This window comes from Chionomys nivalis, chromosome 5, assembly GCF_950005125.1.
Source record: "Chionomys nivalis chromosome 5, mChiNiv1.1, whole genome shotgun sequence".
In the NCBI taxonomy this organism is placed as follows: domain Eukaryota; kingdom Metazoa; phylum Chordata; class Mammalia; order Rodentia; family Cricetidae; genus Chionomys; species Chionomys nivalis.
Genome location: NC_080090.1, coordinates 2,365,182 through 2,385,848, shown reverse-complemented (window position 1 = coordinate 2,385,848; position 20,667 = coordinate 2,365,182). Strand labels below are relative to the sequence as shown.

The window sequence follows — 20,667 nt, the reverse complement described above, 5'->3', positions numbered from 1 at the left end:
CTTGAGCTGTGCTCATGATGAGGAACCAGTCAGCCAGAACTGGCCTGCTGTGCAGCAACTCAGATGGAGCACCGAGGTGCAGGCCCAAGGAGAGGAGTGCTAGCACTGGCCTGGGCCCTCTCCCACAGGCAGGTTCGTTTCCATACCGAGGAGGTCCGAGGAAGGTGGCCTGCACACCCACACCAGAGGGACTTCGGGACATTTAAAAGAATTATGTCAGGGCCACACCATCCTTGGAATCTCACAGAGGTTCCTTCTGTCATGAGCAACTAGGTTGGGGAAATAAATGGCAAACGATGTCCGTGGTGGAAATATCGATGGGCACACAGCACTGAGTGATGGCAGGCAGGGTCCGGGCGACTTGACTGGGCATTGTGTGATACTGCAGTTCAGTGGCAGTGACCTTTCCGCCAGCCTGCATGCCAACAAAGCTGACAGACTCCTGCTGTCTGGAGCTGTCTCCATGGGACCTGGGTCTTTGGTCCACAAGTCAGATGGCTGTCCTGCTGCTGGAGTGTCTTCTGGAAAGAGGCAGGGATGGCCTCAGACATTTCTTTGTGCCTCTTCCTGCCTGCCTCACGGGAGAACAGACTCTTGCCGGGAGGTCTCTCGGACACAACCCGCATGAGGAGGCATAGGAGAAAGGACGGGTGGGAATGAAGAGTCAAGGTCTGTCTCCCGGGGAGAGGTTGCTCACAGTAGGCCTGGTTCCCCAGGGCGTCTACTTTGAAGGTAGCACCACCTCACCACACATCAAATCCTTTGAATAAACGGAAATGATGGTGTGGGACTGGGCTGTACCAGGGACAGCATGAGAGTGTCACTTGAGCGATCTGCAACTGCCCACAGCTGTAACCAAGGGCTCAGCACCATTGTCGTCACTGGGGACACCGGGCAATGGTGGCTGTGCATCAGGTAGTGTAGAGGCCACCCTTTCCATGTGGGATCTCTTTCAGCGGTGTGTTCTTAAACCTATGTTTTATTTCTGTCATACACCTCCCACCCTCCCCACTCCATTTTACTATTAAAGTCACGCTTCAAACTGTCATTTTCTTTTTAATTTTTAATCAGTCTGTGTCGAGAGAAAACAGGACTCGCTCAAGCTTCCAGCCCTCGCTGCTGCTCGCCAGCACAGTGATTTTTATGGATGAGAGTTGTGGTTATATTTGTCTAAAACCCAGAGGAGGAACGGAATCAACACCACAGACCAACATGTATTTGAAGAGACGCTTCTGCACTGGGGATTCTCTAAAAACCAATCAATTTCTTAGGCACAACACCCAGTGGGCGTCATGAGACCCTCACAGGAGGAATGCAGGATGGCAGGCAGACAGGGCCAAAGGCCCCCTGAAAGCAAGAGAGCTGGGTGACTTGGGGCTGGGAGGCCAGCCTTCAGACTTCGCAGGAGAAAACAGAGAGTTGGGGGACAGGGGGCGCAAAAGATCTGACTTACACTTTCTTCAGATGCAGAATGTGTTTTACAGACACTGTCTGTTTGGGAAAATAAAAGCACGGTTAAGTTTTAGGGTCAGGGACAATGTGATAACAATGACCCACAGAGGAAGGCATGAGCAGGTAACTGTGAGTGGTGTCCCTCTGAAATACCAAAATCAATCCTGACCAAGTTTCCTGGTCCACCACAAGATGTGTTCTCACCAAGGAAAGCCCAGGTTTATCCCACACCGTGGATCCACTGCCAGACCACGGACTGATACAGACACCGATGCTGGTCACCAGAGGACAGCACAGGGCATGGGGTGAGGGGGGGGGAGGGGCTCTCTGCGTGAGGAAATTTCCAGAAAGCAGAGTCGGCTTCTTCATTTCATTTCTCATTTGAACCGCCCAGCCTGCTTTGACAGTGGTCCTGATGTAGAAGTACATGAGAGTCTTGCCTTGAGAGTCTGTCACTTACTAACAAGGGACAGGAGAAGGATCTGTTCCTGGGCTGGCCGATTAACATGGGCTTTCTACAGTGGCAGACCTGCCCAGATCTAGAGTTCCTAGACAGTTCAAAGCAGATTTTAGAAGCGGATTGACACAATGTGACATGCCGGCAGAGGGGCAGGGAGTGCTGTTAACACAAGCCAACAGGATATGTGATTCGTTGGGATGTGTGCGGCACTGTCTCACGCTCTGGAGCAAGAGACGCTCAACGCTGTCATGGGGGGGATGCAGAGAGTCCTTGGTTCCCTACAGGCCATGACAAACCTGTGGGTCTCACTGAATAGCACTGTCGCTGCTGGTTCTCAGACCCGCAGTCCTGTTGGAGACGTGTGGTGTGATCGCTGTCCCCACGTAGATAGACTAGAAAATGCCCCGGTCTCCCCCAGGCTCTGTCTGCCTGTGGCCTCACTCCAAGGGTCAAGGCTCTTTCCCCCAAAGGGAACAGTGGAATGGCCACGACTTGGCCCGGCTAGGCATCTTCTTCCATGAGAGGGATCTCTGAAAAGGAAGGGATGGTTATTTGCTTAGTGCACGATTTGGAATTACGAGCCTCATTAAAACTACTCCCATCCCAGAAATCAAGGAAGAAAGGAAAGTGTTCAGATCCACGCAGCCATTACAGGTCAAATAAAACAGCATCCCCTCTCCCTGCCCTGTATACCATCTATCTGCTAGAGAACAGCTTATGATTTTTATATACAGCTCATAAAAAGGATAATGTTAGGCTTTCACCACGGCTCTCAGTCACTCAAGCCAAGATGCTACCATTTCAAGTGCAGAAGAGCAGGGAGGAGCACAGGAAGGGGCTCTGGGGGCCAGCAGGCCCGCTTCTGCCCTGCTTCTGCTGTTTACCATGGCCACACTCTAGAATCAATGTGATTTTGGAGGGCTGCGCTGTGCTTCCTTCCCCCGGGAAGTGGGGACCTGATTACTTCCATACATTTCACCATTTTCACGGGCTACGATCTTCCCCGTGACGAATGTGTCTTTCAGGTCACATTGGGTAAAGTGACTTCTATGCACACAGTATTGGTTGGGGTCAGGTGGGGATTTGGTGCCCCCCAGGTGTGTCCGGGGCAGCATGTCTTGCTACACTGGCCTTCCAAAGCGGGATGGTAGGACCCAGTGTGCACGGCACTGGATTTCCAGTGTGCACAGCGGCATGGAAGAACCAGCCTTGTGTGAGTCAGTTTTGGAAGACTTGCTGGGACCTGGTACACACGTCTAGATTGTTCCTCTGCCTGTGTGTGATGCTCTTCCTGAGCAGCACCTTCAGAAGTCCTATTCAATTAAGGGACAAGATAAAATCCCTGTATAACAGGAGGCATTGAAATTGAAGTGCTGTCTACCCTCCAGCCTTTTAACTGGATGGCTGGGTCCCTTTGGGGCCTCATGAAATTTCGATTCCCGGGATTTTACTACTCGCACAATACTGACCACTATTTGCTACCACTGGTCAGTTGATGGACCTACAAGTAGAGAGAGTGAGAAGCAATGGCAGCTGGGGAAGAAGCAGACCCTTGGTCCTGACCCTGTGCTGGGGAGCTAGCCGGAGCTTACCATCTGCAATGTCGATGCCTGGGCTGGTGGATGCCACCTCCCCTGCTGTGCTGGAAATCGTGTCAGGGGTGTCTGGGGCAGGGAGGCTGCCCCCTGGGCACGTGGGGGCTGAATATAGAGTCTGGAGCAGCTCAGAAGAACCCGAGGTGCTGTCACAGGTTTCTGACTCCCCAGCACCTGTGTCCGTGTCCCCGGAGCCGGGGTATGCTGGAGGGCTCTGGTCATCCACAGGTAGAGGACAGCCCTGGCCCACAGAGGCCAGGTACCCGGAGCCTAAGGCACTCGAGCCTCCGTTCACAGCCTCATCATAGGTCGGAAGCATGACAGGCACGCCGTCCACTACCACGAAGTCAGGGTCGCTGCTGGAGCTCCTGGGAGGACCCCTGCGTAGAGGAAACAGTGGGAATGTCAGCATCTATACCACTCCAGGAAGGAGGCGGTGTGGAGAAACAGCCCCTTCTCTCAGTCCTTCCTGGCAGATGTACTATGCACCATGGCCTGGTTCTGCAGGAGGTTTTCCTTAGAGCACTCTCCATCCTAAGGGAGGATGACACTAAGTGCCCAGAGGGTACAGCCTGTCTGTGTTTACAAGGCCTCTTCTTTGTAAAAACAAAACAAACAAATGAAACCATACCACTCAACTTAGAGAGACGAAACACAATAGGAAATTTAAAAGGCAGACTGTTAATTACCCCTCTGACAGTGCCATTCCAATTACTCAGGTTCATGTCACCTCAGACCCAGTGCTGCACCGTGGTCCAGACTGAAGCTGCACAGTTGCTGTGCGGGAAAGCCAGTCCACCATCCCTGCAGGGACTCCCTCATGAAGCACATGCTCAGCGCCTGGTCTGGCCTCGCACCTGACCTACGAGATGTACGTCATCAACATTTGCACCCATATGATCAGCAGGCTCTGCTCCTGGCTCCGGAAGAGCCCAGAGCAGTAAGTACAATAGCCTAGAGCTTGCCTGCTTATTCCCTCTGCTGGGAACTGAAGATGGAAGAGGAGGCCAGAGGACCACACAGTAGGAAGTGGAGGTGATTCATTTGGGTGTGATGATGCCCAGAACCCTGAGTGCTTCTGGGAAGGCACATGAAGTGTCTGGACATGGCTGTTGTGGGGAGGGGCTGGATTAGCCTGTGCTGATCACTAACATGAGAGGAGCACTCTCAAGCCTACGGCTTTATGAAACATCTTGCAAAAGCTTAAGGGTTATGGCATTCGCCTTCTTGCTCCAGTCCCAGAGAAGATAAGAGATCACCTAGACCTGCACTCCCTGGAAGGTGGAGGGAAGAAAGGAAGGAGGGAGAAAGGGAGGGAGGAGGAAGAAAAGGAGGAAAGAAGGAAGGCAGGAAGGCAGGAAGGCAGGAAGGAAGGAAGGAAGGAAGGAAGGAAGGAAGGAAGGAAGGACGGAAGGACGGAAGGACGGAAGAATGGAAGGAGTGTGTTTCCAGCCTGGTGTGGCTAGAGCACCCAGAACAAGCTGTGCTTGCTCCTCTCTGGTCATTCCATGGTCTCCCATTTGCTGTCTTAGCTCACCCAGGACTCCTTCCCTGCTTTCCTGTTGTCAGATCCGAGCAGCCAGACACCTCTGCTCATTTCTTACCCCAACAGCCCATGCTCGGGCCACCGTCGCCTCTACACAGCTCCAACCATGCTATGTGGCTTTCATGTATATTGACTTTAGACACCTGGGACCTGGAGAACACAGTTGTCCGCCCTTGTGCACCTTGTGTTCCATTTGGACAGATGACAACAACTTTTCCCTAACCAACCTGAAGACAGTGTAAGAGCATCAAGTGAGTCTCGAGAAGATTTCAAAAACACCCTAGTAGCCCATATCTTAGAAAACTCCAAGCACATATATATAAAATAGCTTTGCAGGCCATCTGAATCACATATATAAATAGAAATCACGATGGTGTAGTCCAGCTCTTCTTGTGATCCAGGGAGGCATCCACCAGTATACACCTCTGGGCCTGGAGAGGACATAAGTGACCCCCACACCCAGCACACGTAGCTGGGGAGAGTGAGGCGCCTGCTGGGTGTGTCCTACAGTGTGTCTGCTGCCAGGTTCAGGAGAACCACTGAGTGACATGAAGCTGTCAGGGCGTGCGAGGTGAGGGGAAGCTGCCGCTCCTCTCCCCGCTCACGCTCCTGGGAGGTGAGAGATTTACCGGGCTGTATGGAGGGAACAGAGTTGATTCTTGGAGCCTCCTTCTCGCCCAGATACTGGCACATATAAACCTCAAGTTTCTCGTTCTGGTGATTAGGAACCATGCTGACAGCAACTCAAGGATGAGGCTGGCTAATTCAGGGGTAATGAAGCCATGAGTTGACAAGCCTCAGCTGTAAGGACAGTTCTGGCGTGAGGAGGACAAAGGCATGGGGACACCAACCTGAGCCCTCTGGTGCAACCAAGGATAGAGAGTCACCGTCTGAAGCCCCAGATCCCCCTCCAGACCCTTCTGATTTTCCACTCATAGGCCTGCTCTCCTTTCTGAAGCTTCCTGCCCTTTTCGCTGACCTCTGCCACGTCCCATCCCTGACTATAGGTACATGCAAATCATTTTCTAGGGCCACAGCAGGTGGAGTGTGACGGGAGTGGAGCTCCTGATGGAGCACACACAGTTTGTATGTATGCCTGGCCTGGTTCTCTCCTCCAGTCCCCCAGAGTGCCTGCTTCAGAATGGTCCGCCCATGGAGGCCGGGATGAGGCTGTCTTCATCACGGTGCTCTCTCCTGGACAGTCTACCCAAACCTTTAGATTTTACATCCATCTGTGCTCTCTCCACTGCACTGACCTGGTGGGGAAGTGGGCCTTGAACTTGGTCTGGAACATTCTCGCCAGGATGACGAGCAATAACACCAGCAGCACGCTGGTGGCCGTGAATGCTACGATCTTCCACGTGGTCAGGAGGGTCTCGTGGGTGCTGGGCCACGTTTGCTCTGCCATGAGAGATAACAAAGCCAAGCATGAGGTACCGCATTCCTTTGGGGAGTGGTCATCTGGTACATGAGGTACACCATGATATGCCTCTGGGACTAAACGGACATACCATACATCCAGCGCAGCTCCTAAACCATGTTAGGACCCACACGGCACAAAAACCTTTCTCTAGCATGGGACCTGCCAGGTTGAAGACATATTGGCAGGTGGTATATTTGTAGATACTAGTGAGACTGCAGATATGCATGCTCATGTTGCAGCCCGGCCAGGAGAACCTAGGACAGGCCAAAACAATAATAATGCAACTGAAGAGAGACAAAGGTGTCCTGCCCCAAAGAACCTGTTCAGACATGGGTCAAAACGATGCTGTGGGGTAAAGAACGGAGTGTAGCAAGGGCCGTGCAGACCGAGGGTCCATGTCTATTCCTTGGCCATCACTCTACCCTCTGTGGAGCGATGCTCCCAGCATACTGCATCCCATTATTGCACCCAGTGACCATTCTCTTAGACTCAGTGCCTCTCCTCTTGCTGGCTCACAGTATCAACCCATGCCTCCAGATACCCAGCATCACATCTGTATCCAGAAGAGGAGCATCCAACCAACATTGCTGCTTCGGGCAGCAGCCATGGCTATGATCTGAAAGGAGTGGGCAGAAGTGGGAGGGGCAGGTGAAGGGTGTGTGCTAGTACCAGGTATCCTCTACGGGGCCACTGCCTGGGTGTGCTGGGACCTGTGGAAAAGCTGGCCAGCTAACACACATCAGTTACCAGGAGGCAGTGGAGCTTGTAGATAGTCTCCACCTGTGTGACATCAGTTCTTACCCACAATGACATTATTCCTATTGGATGTGTCCCTCAATGGAAGAGAAGGGTGAGTTCATCCACTGCTCAGGTCGCTGAGCCATGCTCATAATTCTGGGTACACCCATGGGCCTGCATCCTTGCTGGTGGGTAGCAGCAAGGCGGTGAGAAACTGCAGAAGGTGAATTCTTCCCTGGGTTCCAGCTCTATGATTCAGCTCATAAATATTACTGACCTTCTGAAAAAGGCTTGGAATCCCTTGGCAGAGTCCAGCACAGCCACCCCTATCTATAATAGATCATTTCTACAGCCTGGGTCCTGAGGCTTATGATAAGATAGGATGCCATGCAGGACACAGCCTGACCCCACTTGGAGGCTGCCTTCAGAGGACCAGCCTCCCCCATGGTGTGGCCTCTAGTCTCACCTGATTTGATGCAGTAGACTTGGTAGGAAGGGAACCACTCTCCATACTGGCAGGTGATGTACTTGTAGTCACTGGTGAGGCTGTAGCCGGGGTCACAGTAGAACTCTACCACCGTCCCATGGTTGTAGCGCTCGCAAGGCCTCGGGTGGCAGATGAAATCTCCGTGACTCACCATAGGAGGTAGTGGACAAACTTGGGCAGTTGGGGAGAATAAAAGTTTCAGAACCAACAGGCTCCTGGGAGGAGCCCTTCAGACACAATACAGGCACGGCCAATGGCAACTACTTCAGGATACGCTTACACCCGAAATACCAGACTGCAGTTTGGGCCTGTGTTTTCATGGAAGGTCAGTGGAAGTCTGCTAGGATATTCTGAGCACGGATGGGGTCACATGGTGTTGTAAAGCACCTCGTAAATGAGAGGCTCATCATACAATAGAAGAGTATGCCTATTTAATAGATAGTATTAAGCTACTCTATTAATAATGCATGCTATTATGTACCAGACAACCTAGTAAATAAAATTAAGATGTTTATGGACAAAATCTTTACCCAGTGGCACAGTCCTGCCAAGTCTCCTTCTGTTACCCAGGCAGTTATCTGGAACTGTTCAAACTGGAGAGCTGTGGCCCTGCCTGACCCCCTCATGTCCTGCTGGGGTTGGACCAATGACAAACATGAAGGGACTCTTCTACTTCTCTTGGCAGTCCTAGCCTTGACCCCTGACACACAGTTGCTACCAGGGCAGTAGGAGCAAGTCCTACGCTTCCTTCCTCTGTCCGCACACCAAGCCACCTTGAACGAGTCCCTTCACCCTTTGTAAGTCCTGGTCTTCAACAACCCCATCAAGTGGAAGCTTATTCTGTCCTGATGATGTTTATGGGTTTTCTGACCCACCTCGTATGATGTTGGGGGAGAAGGTTGTTTTCAGTCTCCCACCATTGAGATCCCACCTGGGCTGCAAGGGGGGATGTGGCTCATTTCTGACCCTGGGCAGACAGTTTTAGCCAAGCTTGCTTTTCATGCAAGACATGCCACAAAGAGCTCTTGTGTCTGCAGAAGGGCTCAGAACTAAAGAGCATGCCACTTAAACACTCCTCAGGAAACAATCAGATTGCAGTCTACCAATGCCTGCCTTTCAGATGGCACCTCAGAAACCATGAAAAACGGGCTTTAAGACACGTCAGACAAACTCAAGAGAGGGCCAACTGTTGGAGCCTTCCTAGGTGCATCCAAATACTCTGGCTAGTGTAGAAGCCCCTGGCACCACGCACCACACCTCAAACTCACCAAAGCTTTCAGAGAGTATATGGGGGTACTTCCTGTTAGTATGTGCTCCTTGAGATGGATAACAAGATGTCCCCCTGATGGAGGTGTCCCAAGGTGTGCCCCTGCTGGGCACCTATCTCTTACCCTGCAAACAGTGTGGCAATGTAGGTCTTCCTAGTCCTTTTAAAGATAAAGAGACATGCTAAGAGAAGCAACAGGCGAGTGAGAGGGAGCAGAGGTTTGCTATACATGTAGGCACAGAACTGAGCTCCAGCAGAACTACTCAGCAGCCAATGGCCATGAGCAAGTCCCTTCTCATTCCAGTGTCCTCATGAAGCCAGCAGTGTCTGGGGGCTGCTCTTAGGGATGCTGTGAAGGCCTCAGGTCACAGCCAGCCTGTAATAGTGGGTCAGTGCGACTGGATAGGACCTGAACATTGAAGGAACTCAGTGAAGAGGTAGAGAAATGGCAAAGGCAACTGGGAAGTTTCAAGATTAACAACAGCAGGCCATGGTCACTCCTGGCTGGTTGGAAGAAGGGGTTGCTGGGGTCCCAGTGGAAAGCAGGACAATAGAGGTCTTGGAGAAGCTGAAGCCAAAGGAATTGCCTCCAGGACAGAGAGACTGGGGGACACTTGAAGCAGCTTGCAGCAGGGAGTCTAAGAAGTGAGGTCTGTAGCAGGTAGCCTGTCTGGAACACAGGCCCAGAGATGGATCTGAGGTCTGGGGTGTGCACAGCTAGGTGGTGTCTGATGGGAGATTCCTCCAGACAGGCACTGGTAACACTGGAGTTCTGACTTCAACACTGAGGAGCTTCCTGCTGCCAGGGGTTGTCCTCTGGGTTGGCACATACCCACACCATGGCACAACAGTGGCAAACACTGCTATTTCTGCTTCTACAAAGGACTCTGTGCCCAGACCGGCTACCCACAGGGTAGCAAGGATGGCTGGTGACCAGGAAGAACAGGGAAAAGGCACCCACAGTGTTTACACTTCTGAGAACTGAAGGGCAATAGCACAGTCTCCTCCCTTACTCAGCCCTCCTTTGTGTGGCCGTCTCCCCACTGGTTCACAGGAGGGTAATGGGAAGGGTGGCCCAGCGGCCTCCAGGGCTGACAGGATCAACTGTCTGCCTGAGGGCTCCTAACCCCTGTACTGCCGTGGGTGCTATACACGAGTGGAAACCCTTCCTGTGGGCGAAGGTGTATAAAATGTTGGTCAACCAACTGATGAACAGATAAAGGAAATGTGATATAGCCCATGGAATATCACTCAGACTTTAAAGGGGGAACTCTGCCCTTTTCAAAAACACAGATGAATACCAAAGGTATTATGCTAAATGAAATATGCCAACATGCCAAAGACAGAAAACTCTGCATGATTGTCAACTCACCAGTACATGGAATATATATAAAATTCAAATTCATAAAAACAAAATAGAACAGACAGGAGGTAGGGAATCAGAAAGTTATAGGTCAAAGGGCACAAACGGGTTAGGTAGGATAAACAAGACTGGAGATCTTCTCTACAGTCCGGGGAGTGCTAAGCTATGTGCCCTTAAAATTGGGCAAAAGCATATTTCAGCTCTCCCCTTGGATGAAAAGGCAGCTATGGGGAGATGGAGGTGTTCATGGCTTAGCTTTAGTAATCACCTCACTATGCAGATATATATTGAAGTATTCTGTTATACACCGAAACTGCTGGGAAAAAGGCTACACCATGCATCAAGGTGCTCCTGCACAGTAGGCTCTCTGAACAAGTCCCCAAGGGCCATCCTAGGCCCCCAGGGCTCGGACACCTCACTAAAGAAGCCCTACATCATCATGTGTAAGTGGTTATGAGCAGGATGTCCCCCGGCTTGGCCTGAAGAATGAGTGACTGTTAGAATCAGTACATGAAACCCCAGGCAAAGAGACTCAGTTTGTCAGTGTGGTGAAGCCGTCCACTTCTGTGTTCAAACCCTGGCTCAGGCCCCTGTGCTTCAGGGCAGCAGGCAGCTAGGGTAACTTCTTCTTGAGAAGAATCACTAATGCCCAGGGTTGTTAGGAGGATCAGAAGCTCTGCAAGATGCACTGCCCGGCGATTCTGAATAAATAATGGCAATTAGCATCATGACTGCGCAGACTCACTGGGGTTCTGCCGCATCCATTTTCAGGACGGGCACTGCCCAGGCTCCATGCCAGGCTCTTTACATATGAGGATTCCGGAGCAGAGGAGCACCAAACAATCAGAGAGCCTGGAGCCTCCGGTCACCATACTTCTTCAGAGACCAGGGAAACACAAATGGTTGTGGCGGCACGCGATGGATGTGTGTCCCCGCCCCCCCAAGTGGAAACATTTATCCTCACACCTTCCACGCTCTACTGACTGCACCTTTAGCTTTCTGTAAAGGAAACCTCCACGGGGGTAATTTGAGGTGCGGGGTGTTTCTTCTGACTTGGAAGGAAGCATCAAAAGTATTATTAGTTATAAACTTGATGGGCTAGAGAGATGGCTTAGTAAAGGGCTTGCAGTGTAAGCCTGAAAACTTGGATTTGGTCCCCAGAATCCATTAAAAAAAAAAAAAAAGCTAGGTGTGCTATGCACACTTGTCATCCCAGTGCTGGGATTACACTGGGTGGATCCCCCTAGGGCTCACTGGGGGGTCAGCTCAGCCCAACTGTCAAGTTGCAGGTTAGTGGGACACCTTATCTCAGAAAACAGGGCAGAGAGCATCCTGAGGAATGACATCTCAGCTTGACCTCTGCCCCCCACACCTCTACAAACATGTATGGACATACATCAGAAAGGTTATAAACGTGAGGCTTATTTCAAAGTCCTAATATTGAGCTCCAGGGACTTCCATCCACAACACTGCTTCACCATGAGGCTCTCTGAGTTCTGCTAGGCCTCTTTCCACAGCTTCCCCAGGAGGCAGACAGACTGACAGACACCCTTGGCCACATAGCGGCCTCAGGCAAATAACCTGCTCCCAGTGCTGTGTGCTGAGCATCTGCAGGATCCAGGCATTTCCTAGAAACACCATGAGTTGGTGCGTCACTTCTTCACCCCAGCCGGACTCAGATCCCCTTGGCTACCTGCTCTCAGCAAAAGCTGTGGGTGGCAGGAACGAAGAATCCTCCGCAATTTTAGTTTGTAAAGCATTTCTTCAACTTCAGAGAAGATCTACAGCAGTTACCGTTTTTTGGTAACTTTTTGGAGGACTGCAGCCCGCATATCAGGCCTTTACCAGAAGAATCCAGGCGAGGCTCCGCTGAGGCTTAGTCAGGATTGGATCTTAATTTCTGTCTCTTAGGTGCGGGCACTTCACTTCTTATTTGTGAACAGTGGGATATGTCTCCTCGCAGAACCAATGGGAAATTCCTAACCGCCAAATGGTGGCAGAACAGCTTCCCATCAGTCAGACATGGGCTAGGTGGGGCAAAGGACAGGAGATGAGAGATGGGGGCCAGAGACCCACAGTCTGCTCTATGCTGGCTACAGGGACTGGAGCTGGAGCTGGAGGTCTGCATCAGACCTCAGTTTCCCAAGTAAAGTCCACTTCTCTCCTCCGTCCTGCCTCTTGGGAAGTTCCCAGGCAGTTCCTTCCCCTGTTGCCAAGGTCTGTCCCCATGGTGAAACCTCTGACTCTCCCCTCTTTGGACATTTGGACAGAATATGGCAAAAACAGCCACAGCCTTCCTGGGCCCTTTTTGCATTCTGCATGTCTATACACGCGCTTCTCCACTTAGTCCTGATAAGCCATCGTAAGTAGGGGGAAAGCCCATTTACTATAGTGAATGCTTTCCTATGCATTGCTGGGTTCAATTTGCTAATATTTTGTTGTGGATTTCACATAGCATGCTTGTCTGGTTTCGGTGTTAGGATCATTCTGGCAACACAGCATGAGCTCGGCCCTGTCTCCTCTGCCTCTTTCCCCTTCTCAGTTTCCTATCTAACAAGCAAGGGAAATGATACACACTCACTAGGCCTTCTCTGAGCAAGGAGCTTGTTAGCAATGGCTTTATCCCAGTGGCTTGTTATCACAGTTAGGACTGAGACCCCCTCCCCCGTGCCCCCAGCCTTGTTAAAAGTGAAGCTTCTGGAAGAGTTTGGGGACAGAAAGGAACTGTGCTGACTGTATGGGATTCCTTCACCTCCGCCGCCTCTCTGCTTCAAGAGGGATGCTGGTAATGGCAGGTCCCTTCCCTAAACACTGACCAAAGCAAGTTCCAATTAAGGGTACGTTAGAGTGTCCATCCCCCCACCCTGCTGCATGATCCTCACGAAGGGCACACAAACCACAGGGACACTTGCCATTGGCCCCATCCTGGCACACATGGCTCTGTGGTTATTCCTACATGGAAGTATGGAGAGCCTTCCCTGGGAAGACAAATGCCTCACTCTTAGGAGGCTGACACAGCTCAAAAGCCTAAACGTTTTGAGGAAGCAAGACAGGGCTTCCTAGCCCTCCTGCTTAGCTCCCGGGAGGTAAATGGCCCTATTCTCCGGGACTTCCCCGTGACACACCCAGCCTTGCTATACCAGCACCTTCTCTTATCAAAATCAATGTCATGATTTGAATCTCATTTGTCCCCTACAGGCTCATATTCTGAACACTCAATCCCCAGCGTAGGATACTATGTTGAAGTTTGTGGAGCCTCTGGAAGATGGGGTTGGCTGATGTTAGCAGGTCACTGGGGGAGACCTTAGGAGGTAATAGCCGTCCCTGGGTCGTGTCTGTGCTCTGCTTTCTGGCATTACAATGTGAAAGGTCACTGCCTCCCGCTTCCCAGACACAATGGACTGAAACTTGCGTGACACCAGGATCTAAAATAAGCCAACCTTTCCTGCACTAAGGTGCTTTTATCTGTGCTTGGGTCACAGTGATGCCTAAGAAACGAACACCACATCACCCCCATTCTGCCTCTGATTGCATTTCCCAGATGATCTTCAGTTTCTTCCAGAGTGAACGTGGCTCAGAGGGTCTCCTCAAGGCCAGGCAGCAAATGCCATAGTCAGTTAATACTGTGGAGGTATTAGAAGCAAGAGCCCATGCTGTCACCACAACCCCTATATAGTCCACACATTTCATTTGGCTACAGGTAAAGGGACCCGAGTTACTTTTCCCTCTCCTGTGTACACCAGGCTTACCTCCCCACCATCTGATCTCGAGGGAGGTGAACTACCACTTCAAGCAAAACGAAGTGGGAGAGAAAGCCAATGCATGCTCTAAGCACAGGTTTTCCAGAGTTAGCCATGGGGTACCTGCCCCTTAGGCAGAGAGATCCGAATAGCCTGCTCTAGGCTTGCTGGATCCTTCGTTTTCTTATCTAATACATTGACTATATTATTTTGCTTATTTTAAAGATCATTTATTCCCTCCACCCAACAACTGAAATGGAATCACATCCTGTCTTCAGACGGTTAGTACCTAAGTCAATGGCAATTTCTGTGACTGGGAAATCCTGCCTGTCTGCTCAGACACTTGAGAACCACATATTCACATACTTGGAGAGCCAGGATGGACTGCGACCCTGCATACCTTCCTAGGGAGCTTGGCAGGCATGACTAATAGGAATTAGAAGTTCTTTTGTGTGCAGTAGGATCTCAGATGGATGCTAGAACTAGGGACAGGGAAAAGTAGTTAAGAGACTGAAGGCCGAGCGTGATGCTTCTTCCGTGATAGAAATGGGCTATGTACACAGGGGATCAGGGGATGCTGAGGATTCTCCAGACAGGAGGGGAACAGGGAAGAAGAGACAGAACTTCCGTGGAGGCAAGTGTGGTGGTCTGAATAAGAATGACCCTCATAGGTTCCTATGTTTGTTGCTTAGTCATCAGGGAGTGGAACTACTTGGGAGGGATTAAGGGGTGTGGGCTTTTGCGGGGAGGTATGGCCTTATTGGGGGAAGTGTGTCACTGGTGGTGGGCTTTGAGGTTTCAAATGCTCAAGCCAGGCCCAGTTATCTCCCTCTTCCTGCTGCCTGTGGATCCAGATGTAGAGCTCTCAACTTCTTCTCCAGCACCATGTCTGCCTGCATGCACCATGCTCCCCACCATGATGAAAATGGACTAAACCTCTGAAGCGTAGTCAAGCTCCAATTAAATACAAGAGCTGCCATGGTCATGGTGTTTTCACAGCAATGGAACACTGACCAAGACAGCAAATATGACTGGTTACAGGGCCCACTGGGAGTGAGGAGTGAGGGAAAGGAGGAAAGGGCCAGGGAGAGAGGGAAGCTGTGGGTGGAGCAGTCTCCACCAGGAGAGGGTAGGTCATACGGGGACACCATTGAGGTCTCTGCTCCTTCATAATGCAGGACAATCAACTGGAGTTCAGGCCCACCCTGACAGTGCAGATTAGATTCCACTACTGGGAATTTAGGCCTACACTCTTCTGGAGGTCTGGGGATGCAATTAGATGGGCATGTTCTTGCCTAGCATGTGGAAGGCCCAAAGTTTGATCCCATGAATGAAGGAGAAGGAGGAAGAAAAAGAGGAGGAGGTGAAGAAGGAGGAGGAAGAGGAGGAGGAGGAGGAGAAGATCCATCAAGCCTCCCTGGAGGTTCAGCGATGTTTCTTGATGGTGTAGTCAGTAGCTGCTCTGTTCTCCTTCCTTGCCTAAAGGAACCGTGGGTTTCCTGCCAGCAATGGAAGGAATTGCTCATAAGAGAACGCGCTACTGATTTCAATTACACCCGATCACGAGTTCTCTCCTGGGACCACTGGGAGGCAGCGGAGCGAGTCTAGCAGTACTAGGGGCACCAAGGATCCGCTTAAATCAGCTGTTGAGGGAGATGGCCTTTAGGCTGAAATCCAGAACAGCTCTGTTCCTGTGGGGTCTCAGATCAGAACCTGCTGGTAGCTGCTTGCTAAGAGTCCACAACAAGATGAATAGGAAAATTGATTTGTAACACACTGGGAAACAATCAGTAAAACACATGATTCTCTCACTGGGGAGATGAATGCTGGTCTCATCCCAAAGGCATTTGCACTAGTCACTTGTCTACTGCTGTGATAAAACACCATGCATGAGGCGACTCACAGAAGGGTTTATCTGGGCTTATGGTTCTAAAGGGATCAGGGTCCATCTTGGTGGGGAGGCATGGCAGCTGGAGCAGGGAGCTGAGAACTCATATCCTCAGTGGCAAGGACAAAGCAGAGCAGAGAAAACTGGATACAGGATAAGACTATAAAAACCAAAGCCCTCCCATAGGAATATACTTCATGGCCTCTATCCTTAGCCTCCTCCAAACAGCGCCACCAACTGGAGAACAAGTGTTCAGACACCTGAGCCTATGGGGGACATTCCCAGTCAAACCACTACAGTATCCACGGCTTTGTAAGGCAGAGAGACCAGGAAGTGCTCAGCCAAGGGAGTGCTGGGGAAGAGAATGTGCTGGGCAGAGGTAGCACTCTGAATGCAGCTCAGTCACTGAACAGGAGCCTGAACAATGCCATGTGGGACAGAAGAGGGAGGGATGCATAGCAACCAGTTAAGGAGTCAGCTGGGCTAATGCATGTGAGGTCCACAGTCCCACATGAAGAAGCTGGGATTTTTGTCAGAAATGCGATGGGAAGCTGTAAAGAGCAAGGCTTGGCCTTAAAAGCCAGGTCTGGCTTCTGTGTGTATGGCTGGCAGCTGGGGGACAGCACAGACCTGCAGCGTTATTAGGACATGGTTGTCATGACCTGGACAGATGATGGCAGCTAGGATCAAGACAGTGATGGCCAACATGCTGGGAAGGAGAGCGGTGGCATGCCCTTTGAACATTCTAGTTCCCTTTATATAAGAGGTCTTTGATAGATGGATTTGGGGGCCCCTGGAAGAAGAGCCAAGGATGATGGCCAGATTTTGGATCTGAGTTGACGGTGGTGCCATTCACCACCTTAGGTAGATGCCGTGTGGGAAGGAGTGATACTGAATTCAGCTTTGTTCTTCTTAGGTTGGAGCTGCCAGTGAGTTATCAGTCAGGCACCCACAGAACGGCCCCGGATAAATTTAGAGCTCAGCAGTCATGAGCAGAAAGACAGTATTTCTGACCATGAGAAAAAGTGGAGAAAGGGTCCTAAGTCCAAATTCAAAGACATCAGAGAGAACAAAGAGACGAGCAGAGCATGATCAGTTGTTTCACAGATGCTGAGAGGGAATGCTATGAGGAGGAGGCAGTGCTCCCTAGTGAACTGAGAACCACAGGAAGAGAAGTGTGACCATAGGTTTGGCTTAACGGAAATCGCTGTGACCTTGAGACTTGGCGGTAGAACCAAATCCGTTTGGAGACGGTGCAGAGAATGCGTGGGACGAGAAGTCTGCTGAGGGGAGCAGCGAATGGGGTGGCTGGAGGGTCCAGAGTTCTGGACCTTGCTCATGGCTGGTGGACGGCAGTGGGAGTGGTTCGGAACCGTGGACAAGACCGGTGATACAAGCCGAGGGACCAAAGAAGGAAGATGAGAGGGGATGGATCACACATGAGCGGGTGGCTCATTTTGGAGGAGGAGCTGGATGTGGACACAGTCTGAGCAGCTCCAAGGCCAGGGCGGTAGAGAGATGAGTGGACTGCTCTCCCTGGGTACCTATTTTCTGAGTAAACTAGGAGGTCATTGTTTAGCATCTGAGAATTATGGATTATTTACCAAGTCCTTAGTCAATTTATATATTTCAATCCATGCAAAAGAGGAAAACAAACCTTCCAAACAGCCTGGACTCCTCATGAATATTCACACAAACAGAAGGGTGTAAGTGCAGAACACTATTTAACTCAACGTGGGAGCCCAACTGCTTTCACGGATCATTTCATCCTCATGTCTTCTAAAGGCACACACAGGACACAGATGTTTCCATGTAGGAAAGGGCTGACCCCTTAGATCATGCATCCACTTCTACCCCACATGGTGAGTGGCAGAGGTTGCTTGCTGCTCACCACAGCCACACTGATCTTTTCCTTCTGAGTATGCTTCCAGACTGCACTGCCCGGGGCCCTGTCTGTCTAGGTTCTAGTCAATGCACCGTGACTAGATGTAACACACGAGTCCAGGCTAGACCCAAGAGTCAACTAGCTGTAATACACAGCTAGCTGTAACACACAGCAACTGGTACCATAGTTCAGGCTAGACCCATAAGTCTCTTCCATATTAGCTAGAATGGAAATAATTTCCCAAGGGATCTGAAGACAGCAGAGCCCACGGACACCTGATAATAATAAGATGTCTAACTGACCAACACTCACACCGCACTGCACCACGAACAGGAACTTCTGTTTTGTTTCCGCCACAGCCCGCCCCTTGGGACCTTCACACAGTCCCAGTTTACCTTACATTTGGCATAAGGAGTAAGGAATGGGCATGAGTGTGCTTAGTGACGCAGCACAGTGGGCACTCCTGGTGTGTTCAGTGGAGTTATCACAGCCAGCACGCTTCCTCGCTGCCATAGTAAAGCTGCATTTCAACAGTGTCATTCTTTTAAAGATTTATTTTTATTTTGTGGACACGAGTATTTGTCTGCATCTATGTCTGTGTGATGGTGTCCAGTCCTCTGCAACTGGAGTTAGAGACAGTTCTGAGCTGAGCTTCCATATGGGTGCTGGGAATTGAACCAGGGTCCTTTGGAAGAGTAGCCAGTGTTCTTAACAGCTGAGCTATCTCTCCAGATAGCTTGGACAGTGTCTTACTATTTTAAGCCAGTGGTTCCTCAGCCCCAAACGCACACACTAGAGTCACTAGAGAAACTCTGCCTAATTGGTCAGGGCTGGGTTGTGGACTTCATCAACTCTTAAGAGCCCTTTGGGTAACTCTAATGGGCAATCCAAGCTAAAATGCCTGCTCTGTGCAGTTGTGATAGACAGCTGAGAAAACCAACTCCTTCCTCTCACCAACTGGTGGATGCAGGCTCAGTACAGTCATGCTGGATGTAGGATGGGCACATTCATCCCAGATGCAGGCTCCACACACTCATTCCAGATGCAGGTTCGACACACTCACACCGGATGTAGATTGGGCACATTCATGCCAGATGCAGGTTAGGCAAACTCATGCCAGATGCAAGCTTGGCACACTCATATGGGATGCAGGTTTAGCACACTAATACCAGATGCAGGCTCACCACATTCATGCCGGATGCAGGCTCACCACACTCATGCTGGATGCAGGCTCACCACACTCATGCTGGATGCAGGCTCACCACACTCATACTGGATGCAGGCTCACCACACTCATACCGGATACAGGATTAGCACACTCACGCTGGATTCAGGCTCGGCGCATTCATGCAGCAGAGTTGGTGTGTGAACTATAGCACCATGGTATCTGGTCTTGTCACCTTTCACCAGACTCTTACTGTTCGAACTGGAGTCCACGGATCACCAGCACTGGGTGAGCTAGGAACACACCGGAAGTGCAGAATGTAGCCACTCCCTACCCACTGAATCAGAAGCTTTGTGTTACAGAAATGCTCGGGTGAGTCGCTCACAAGGAAGTTGAAGATAAGGACACGTTGAAGCTAAGCCTGGGGTGAGAAGCCAAGAAGCGGTACTTCATGCCATCATCTCGCCTCTCAGAGCAAGGCATGGCGGGAAGAGATCCACGACTCTGTGTTGACATTACCTCCAGGCGGCCTATGCTGTCATTTGTAAAGTTCTGCAAGGGGCTATGGTTTCAGGCAGATAATGTACAGAATCAATCAGCCGCTGCTCCTCAAAAGAGCTGCAGGCCTCGAGAAGTCAAAACTGCCATTGTGGCAGCTGTCTCCAGTCCGACCCAAGCTTAGATAATGAATGCAGGAAGCTGTATGGACCCCTGCATGCCAAAGTCATAGCTGTTTCCAAGGCGGCATCCGAAACTTTGCTTTCAGCTCAGGGAAAATCAATAAACATTACACAGCACATTACATTTTCCACTTTTGTTGTAACAACACGGAAGACCAATAAATGTGCCCACCTAAGGAAGCAAACGATCATGCGGCTAGGCTCAGCTTGTTTCCAGGCTGGGTGGAATATGATGTTCACCTGCTCTGAGATACGCTGACAGATGCAGTTCAAGATCAATATTACCCAAGAGCCCCCAGGGAGGGGCTGTGACCTGCTCTCTAGCTCAGAGTCACTGCAGTGGGGGCTCCTGAAGAAATACGGCAGGCATCTGATGTCAACGGTTAGACTTCGGTGTAAAAACAAGCCTGAGACTTCACGGTAGCAATGTGCTGTGTGTCGGTGCCATAGCCACACAGGAGCCTTGGAGGAGTGCACAGGAGGGGCAGCTGGTGGGAACCAGAGACCTACTCACAGTCTCTGCAGCAGGGAAAGATAGGCTGAAATCAAAAGCTGACATGTATTTCTGGGCTCCAAAGATGCAACTATTCTCTGAAATGGCAGGAGTGCTCAGTTAAATCAGGAGCAGTCTTAGCCACTGCCAGGTGAGAATGTATCAGTCTCAGAGTGTTCTGAAGTCTGGGTACCCTTTACAACACGCAACCTGCTACAGCCGGAATTCTCGGTGGCAATCAAGGCTTCTTTATTTCTTTAAGAGAGAAATCAGGGGCTCAAGATGAAAGGTAGGAATGTGCTCCACAAGGTAGACCAGAAAGCTCCCAAAGTAGACCAGAAAGCTCCCACACAAGTGAGCGTTTGCTGTTTGTCCTTCCTGCCTTGCTCAGTAGTCCACAAAGGCCGGAGCCACCAGTGACCATGTTGAGGTTCAAGGTTGCTAGGATATCCTGGTAATTCTCACACTCTCCCTCCACAGGCTAG

At 50.8% G+C, this 20,667-nt stretch overlaps 1 protein-coding gene across 4 annotated transcripts in view; it reads right to left on the bottom strand.

Annotated features, from left to right (window-relative positions):
• Positions 1–1,070: 1,070 nt before the first annotated feature.
• Positions 1,071–20,667, bottom strand: part of Susd4 (sushi domain containing 4) — a 127,698-nt gene continuing 108,101 nt past the window's right edge. For 3 of the 4 annotated variants that reach the window (XM_057769305.1, XM_057769304.1, XM_057769308.1), the window contains 4 exons: positions 7,681–7,879; positions 6,310–6,454; positions 3,505–3,887; positions 1,071–2,442 (listed from right to left, as the gene is read on the bottom strand). In XM_057769305.1, coding sequence (XP_057625288.1) covers positions 2,414–2,442; positions 3,505–3,887; positions 6,310–6,454; positions 7,681–7,879 — 756 coding nt within the window. In that variant the 3' untranslated portion in view covers positions 1,071–2,413. The remainder of the gene's footprint in view (positions 2,443–3,504; positions 3,888–6,309; positions 6,455–7,680; positions 7,880–20,667) is intronic. The other variant, XM_057769306.1, reaches the window with a different exon arrangement.